Genomic DNA, 7024 nt, shown 5'->3' with positions numbered 1-7024 from the left:
ACTATTCAATCATCTTACTGAAGATAAGCTTAAAATTAGTTTTGCAATTCTATTTTGTGCCCAAGCTGAATCATTTTTGCCTATAGTTAGGCTTTCATGGGGAAGTAGGAACAAAAAATACCATCAAAATAAGTAATATTGTGGACTTAGAGTGATATTTCTTGGGACAGTATCCAAACTTTAGAAAGCCTAAAATAAATCTTATTTTCCAGCAGCCGACCTTATCAAAATTAAATCTGTGAAGAGAACCGGTCCGAGTTTCCTGTACAGTCTGTCTTTCTCCATGGCCAGATTTGCTTTCTGCTCATTATTCCTCCCTAGATATTTGCATGTGCCAAATATAAGGTTGAATCTTTCCTGTGGTTTCCATTTGCCATAACTATGGCTGCTGATACTGGAGGCCTTAGCTAGGCCATCTTTCTCAGACCTTCATATCCATCTGGGTATCATCTTTTTATACCCATTCAGACTTTTTCATCCTCAGGTAGCTAGGGCTGCCATAGCTCACCTGAGAGGCAGAAGGTTTCAGCTCGCTTGATGAATAATGCCCTCCAAGTCTGCTTCGTGGAGCAGAGGCAACTTCTCCAAACTGGGGGCTGTCTTTGGGCCTGGGAACCTGGGCCATCTCTTTGACAGGTCTGCCCTGCAGCTGTTCAGAAGCTATCCCTTGCTGTTCACCACCACTGGACATCACCTCACTGCCATCTTCGTCTGGAAAAGCCATTCTTCCTGATGAACAAGACTTACTGCTTGGGCTGTTAAGGTTTGACCTGGAAGCCATATCTTTAGGCCACACCATAGGATGAAGAGATACATCTTCCCCTCTAGACTCAGGCCACTCACCATTCTCACTGATTGGACTAGATCTCTTCACCAGGTGTGAAGGTTCCTGTTCTACCTCTGAGGTCAAATAGTTCACAGCTTTACCAGGAGAGATGTTTGGAGAGCAATGCTCTTCATTGACACAAGCTTTTTTTATCACCTGTTTGGCTAGATGCTTCCGTCTTAGCCATCTCTGCATGCTACAAGTCAGGTCAACAAAACTTAGGAGGAAAGATAGAGCATTGACTCCCCAAATAAAAAGCATCATGATTGATTTCTCCGTGGGCCTGGAGATGTAGCAATCCACCACACTTGTACAAGGAGAGTGGTAGCAGGAGAATCGTTCTGGAACCCAAAATCCAAAGAGATAGTATTGGGCACCAGCAAAAGCTGCTTCAGTCAGGATCCGAAGGAGAAGCTGTATTATGTATGCAGTGGAAAAGTCAGGAACATTTAGATGAGAACAGCCAGGCCTTGGGTAGAGCCCCTTCACTGTTCTCTGGCCAGAGAGGGTATGCCCCCCTCTACAATAATCTGGTTGGGGGGCCCCCAGAGCAGCATGTAGGGCTCCTTGGTGAAGGACATAAACATTGAACATGATGTATGGTAGGAGAACAGACACATTATGGATCAGCCAAAAGCGGAAGTGGGAAACAGGAGAAAACATGTCATAGCATACATTGGAGCATCCTGGCTGCAAAGTATTACAGACAAATCTCTCTTGTTCATCTTGGTAGATTGGGTAGCCAGCCAAAATGATTACCACCATCCTCAGCATTACTGTGAAGATGAGCCAGATCTTTCCTGGAAAAGAGCAAATTGAGGTGGAAAATATTACAGTCAAATAAGTTTAAATAAAATTCTAGAAACATTGTTTGAACATGAGGAGCCAATATCATAGTGACAAAAGGGTGTGTTGGGGGGGTGGGGGAAGGGAGGGAGAGGGAGAGAGAGAGAGAGAGAGAGAGAGAGAGAGAGAAGAGAGGAGAGCAGAGAGCGAGAGAGAGAGAGAGAGAGAGAGAGAGAGAGAGAGAGAGAGAGAGAGAGGAGAGTATACTTTTTTTGGTTTGTTTGTTGTTTTTTATTATAAATCCCAAGTCTATGGATGATATTCTGAAGAGGGCATTTAAGCTTCTTGTGACTCCATTTTCCCATTTGTAAACTAAGACTGTCTTAGTTTTTAAAGTGCTACAGGATTTTCAGGCAAAAAAAAACAACCATATATTAAGACTTCATTCATTAATTCAGCCTCCACTAATTTGAGCTTTTAAAAAGTCTAATTCTCTATGGGTAGAGCTGAAATCTATCTTCATATTGTCTCTGAAAAAAAACTGTTTGCTAAGCCAGCTAATGGTGTAAACAAGATCACAGAGGACATACATAACCAACTTAAGGGAATAAATTATTTTTTTTAGGGATTTCCACTCCACACAGTAATTGTCTGTATTACAGATGGATGTGGTTAATATCTGTTCAGAGAGGCAATCCACAGAACTTCTTCTGGGGAACACCATTAGAATCTAACATTGCTGCTTGTGCTTCAAAATAAACAAACTAAACTTGTTCAAATGTATCTGATAGTCCTGACTGTTCAGTGATTCAAACTAGCTCTAATTTAGTTAGATCTAAGTCTGTGAAAGTTAGCATCATCAGCGAATGGAAATCAAAAATTTTTCAAAATCTACCCAGGAGACTAACTTCGAAGAACCATTTTACATCGATTGGATAAGGCCAAGGCAACTTTTAAAATGCTCAGGTTCTGTGTCTAGAGAGTGGAAACACTGGTGCAATGGAAAGAACATTGTACCAGGAGTCAGAGGTCTCAAGTTCAAATCCCATCTCTGCAACTTATTACCTGTGTGAACTTGGACAAGTCACTCCATGTCTCTAAACCCTGTCCCACTCTTTGTGATCCTATTTGGGGTTTTCTTGGCAAAACTACTGGAGTTGGGGGGGCAGAGCCAAGATGGCAACTGGAAAGCAGGGACTAGCGTGAGCTCTTCCCCCCTCAGGTCTCTCCAAAAACCTATAAAAATGGCTCTGAAAAAATTCTAAAGCTTCAGAACCCACAGAATAGCAGAGGGAAGCAGGGCTCCAGCCCAGGACAGCCTGGATGGTCGCTGGGTAAGGTCTATCCCATGGAGTTGGGAAGGGAGCGGAGCAGAGCCCAGCGTGGGCTACACCCAGACCAGGCAGACCAGGAGCCGGGGGAAGAGGCCCTAGCACCCTGAATCAGTGAGCTGTGGCACTTACCAGACTTCTCAACCCACAAATGCCAAAGACAACAGAAAAGGTTAGTGGGAAAAGCTGCGGGGACAGAGTGAAAGGAGTTTGCGGTTCAGCCAATGCCCCAGGGGCAGCGGAGGTGGTGCATCTCTGAGGACAGCTGCAGTTGCTTCTAGCCCCAGGCCCACCTGGTGGGAGGAATTAAGTGGCAGATTAGAGCAGGAGTGCAGAACCTGCTTAAGTTCTGAGTCTGGTCTGGGTTGGTGGTTCTTGGGGGAGAATGAGTGCTGGTGTGGCAGAGGTTGCTGTGTAGAAATAGCTCTGAAAACAACAGCACAGCCCCTCAAGCTTGGAACAAAGTACTCTCTACTCTACAAGCAGTAATACCCCAAAAAAACCTCAAGGGTCAAGTAGTTGGCTGGAACATGAACAGGCAGCAAAAACTGTCTCAGATTCAGACTCAGACTTTGGAATCTTTTTTTGGTGACAAGGAAGACCAAAAGATACAGCCATAAGAAGTCAACAAAGTCAAAGAGCCTACAACAAAAGCCTCCAAGAAAAATATGAATTGGTCTCAGGCCATGGAAGAGCTCAAAAAGGATTTGGAAAAGCAAGTAAGAGAAGTAGAGGGAAAATTGGGAAGAGAAATGGGAGTGATGTGAGAAAACCATGAAAAACAAGTCAATGACTTGCTAAAAGAGACCCCCCCAAAATACTGAAGAAAACAACACCTTAAAAAATAGACTAACTCGAATGGCAAAAGAGCTCCAAAAAGCCAATGAGGAGAAGAATGCTTTGAAAGGCAGAATTAGCCAAATGGAAAAGGAGGTCCAAAAGACCACTGAAGAAAAGACTACCTTAAAAATTAGATTGGAGCAAGTGGAAGCTAATGACTTTATGAGAAATCAAGATATTATAAAACAGAACCAAAGGAATGAAAAAATGGAAGACAATGTGAAATATCTCATTGGAAAAACCACTGACCTGGAAAATAGATCCAGGAGAGATAATTTAAAAATTATTGGACTACCTGAAAGTCATGATCAAAAAAAGAGCCTAGATATCATCTTTCAAGAAATTATCAAGGAGAACTGCGCTGATATTCTAGAGCCAGAGGGTAAAATAGAAATTGAAAGAAACCACCAATTTACTCCTGAGAAAGATCCCAAAAAGAAAACTCCCAGGAATATTGTTGCCAAATTCCATAGTTTCCAGGTCAAGGAGAAAATACTGCAAGCAGCCAGAAAGAAACCATTTGAGTATTGTGGAAACACAATCAGAATAATACAAGATCTAGCAACTTCTACATTAAGGGATCTGAGGGCTTGGAATATGATATTCCAGAGGTCAATGGAGCTAGGATTAAAACCAAGAATCACCTTCTCAGTAAAATTGAGTATCATGCTCCAAGGCAAAATATGGATTTTCAATAAAAGAGAGGACTTTCAAGCTTTCTCAGTGAAAAGACCAGTGCTGAATAGAAAATTTGACTTTCAAACACAAGAATCAAGAGAAGCATGAAAAGGTAAACAAGAAAGAGAAATCATAAGGGAATTACTAAAGTTGAACTGTTTTGTCTACATTCCTACATAGAAAGATGATGTGTATGATTCATGAGGTATATGTGTGTATATATAAACAGAGGGCACAGGGTGAGTTGAATATGAAGGGATGATATCTAAAAAAAATAAAATCAAATTAAGGGATGGGAGAGGAATATGTTGGGAGAGGGAGAAAGGGAGAGATAGAATGGGGTAAATTATCCCACATAAAAGTGGCAAGAAAAAGCACTTCTTTTGGGAGGGAAGAGGGGGCAGGTGAGGGGGAATGAGTGAATCTTGTTCTCATTGGATTTGACTTGAGGAGGGAATAACATACACACTCAATTGGGTATCTTACCCCACAGGAAAGAAGGAAGAAGGAGATAAAAAAGGGGGGAATGATAGAAAGGAGGGCAGATAGGGGGAGGAAGTAATCAAAAGCAAACACTTTTGAAAAGGGACAGGGTCAAGAGAGAAAATTGGATAAAGGGGGATAGGATAGGAGGGAGGGAAATACAGTTAGTCTTTCACAACATGAGCATTGTGGAGGGGTTTTGCATAATGCTACACATGTGGCCTATGTTGAATTGCTTTCCTTCTTAGGGAGGGTGGGTGGGGAGGGAAGAGGGGAGAGTATTTGGAACTCAAAGTTTTAAAAGCAGATGTTTAAAAATAAGTTTTCGCATGCAACTAGAAAGTAAGATATACAGGTAATGGGGCATAAAAATCTATCTTGCCCTATAAGAAAGTAAGGCAAAAGGGGATGGGGGGAGTGGGATGACAGAAGGGGGGGTTGACTGGGGAATGGGGCAATCAGAATATATGCCATCTTGGAGTGGGGGGAGGGCAGAAATGGGGAGAAAATTTGTAATTCAAACTCTTGTGAAAATTAATGCTGAAAACTAAAAATATTAAATAAATAAATAATGATTTAAAAAGTTACTGGAGTGGTTTGCCATTTCCTTCTCCAGCTCATTTTACAGATGAGGAAACTGAAGCAAACAGGGTTAAGTACCTTTCCCAGGGTCACTCTGCTAGTAAATGTTTGAGGCTGGATTTGAACCCAGGTATTCCTGACTTCAGATCTGACTGTACCACCTAGCTGCCAAGCCTCAGTTTCCTAATATGTAAATGAGGGAGTTGGACTAAGTGATTTGTAAGGCTCAAATCATAATCTCCCAGCTATAGATCAATGGCCCTATGACTATCACATGTAATGGGGAGAGGGTGGACAGGCAGGAAAGGGTGTGGAGTCTATTGCCTGTTGAAGCAATGAAAGGTAAAGGGTAAAATAAACACATGATAAAAAAAACTTTTAAAACACAAGTGCATCTTGTTGAAACTCTTCAAAGGAATAAGAAAGCAGAGTATCAACTAAATATTTAAAACACCTACAAACAAATGGGAAATATGGTAGAAGAAAGAGATATTTTGAGAATTAACCATGATTTATTTTCGCAAAATTGTCTCCATTCCTGGTAATTTGAGTAAGGTAATAACAGTATAAAAATACCCCTTCCCACCTGCTCCAGGCTTCAAACACAGCACTTGTGTCAATGAATAGAGAGTTGGTTAGATTTCAAACTACATTTCACTAAAGACCTTCGTAAGTAATCACAGTGGAATGAGAACAAAATGTAATAGAATAAAGGAAACACAGCTAGAACCTATGGGGGGGGACATGTTCTTTCAAGCTCAACCAGAAAAACTAAAAACTGGAAACTAAGTCATATTCTAGGAGAGAGATTGAATTTTGTCATTTTTGGTAAAGGGAGAAAAGAGAGAAATTGAAAAAGAAAATACTCACCCACAATTGTCACATTGCAGTTTAACGTAATGATCAGAAACCCCAGCAAGTCCCAACGTTCCATATTTCAGTAATTCCCCAAACTCCAAGTTGCAAGAGATCTTGGAATGTGGTGCTTTCCAGACCAAAAGAATATGGGGAAAATCCCACAGGATATGTTTGTTTTTAGTTAGAAAGAGGCCCAACGATTAAGCCTGAAAATGTGAAAAGAAAAAAAAAAGAATTGGTGAGGAGTTCATTGACAGGAGCTCAATTTCGTCTTCCTCAGGTTGAAACTTTGGGGAGCTGATTGCTTCCAAGGCTGCCCATTTCCTGACAGCTGTAAAGAGACAAAAAGATGACAGCAGATATCTAAGCCATTGTGAGTTATTCTTACCCTCTCCAGGGCATTCCAACCTCTTGGCCTTGCTCCCATGTCTCAGTTGTGAGAGTCAGGTGTCTTCAGAATATGTGCAATGCAATTTTATTAGAGGTCCAAAAATATCAATGACCTCACTCCCAGAAGAGTAGAGGTCAGTAACTGAAAGATTCAAGGGACACAAGCTTTTCTTTCCAAAAAGGAGTTACTTTCTTGGTTATCCCCTTCTTCCACATTCATACTCTGACTGTTCTGTCAATTTAGCCATGG

General features: G+C 41.4%; 1 protein-coding gene across 1 annotated transcript; it reads right to left on the bottom strand.

The window, feature by feature from the left end:
* Positions 1–270: 270 nt before the first annotated feature.
* Positions 271–6485, bottom strand: GJD4 (gap junction protein delta 4). Its single transcript, XM_036761901.1, has 2 exons — positions 6397–6485; positions 271–1626 (listed from the first exon to the last, which is right to left on the bottom strand). The coding sequence occupies exons 1-2, from the start codon at positions 6458–6460 to the stop codon at positions 455–457; spliced, it is 1236 nt and encodes a 411-aa protein (XP_036617796.1). The 5' UTR covers positions 6461–6485; the 3' UTR covers positions 271–454.
* Between the last annotated feature and the right edge of the window lie 539 nt (positions 6486–7024).

This window comes from Trichosurus vulpecula, chromosome 5 (assembly GCF_011100635.1).
Source record: "Trichosurus vulpecula isolate mTriVul1 chromosome 5, mTriVul1.pri, whole genome shotgun sequence".
Lineage (NCBI taxonomy): Eukaryota > Metazoa > Chordata > Mammalia > Diprotodontia > Phalangeridae > Trichosurus > Trichosurus vulpecula.
The sequence above is the reverse complement of the archived record's forward strand: the minus strand, read 5'-3'. Positions and strand labels throughout refer to the sequence as shown.

Excerpts from the sequence above, each read along its gene's own strand:
- GJD4 (XM_036761901.1), bottom strand. The coding sequence starts at position 6,460 with ATGGAACGTTGGGACTTGCTGGGGTTTCTGATCATTACGTTAAACTGC. Across the intron at positions 1,627-6,396 it reads CTGCAATGTGACAATTGTGG|GAAAGATCTGGCTCATCTTC; the intron begins GTGAGTATTTTC and ends GCTCTTTTCCAG.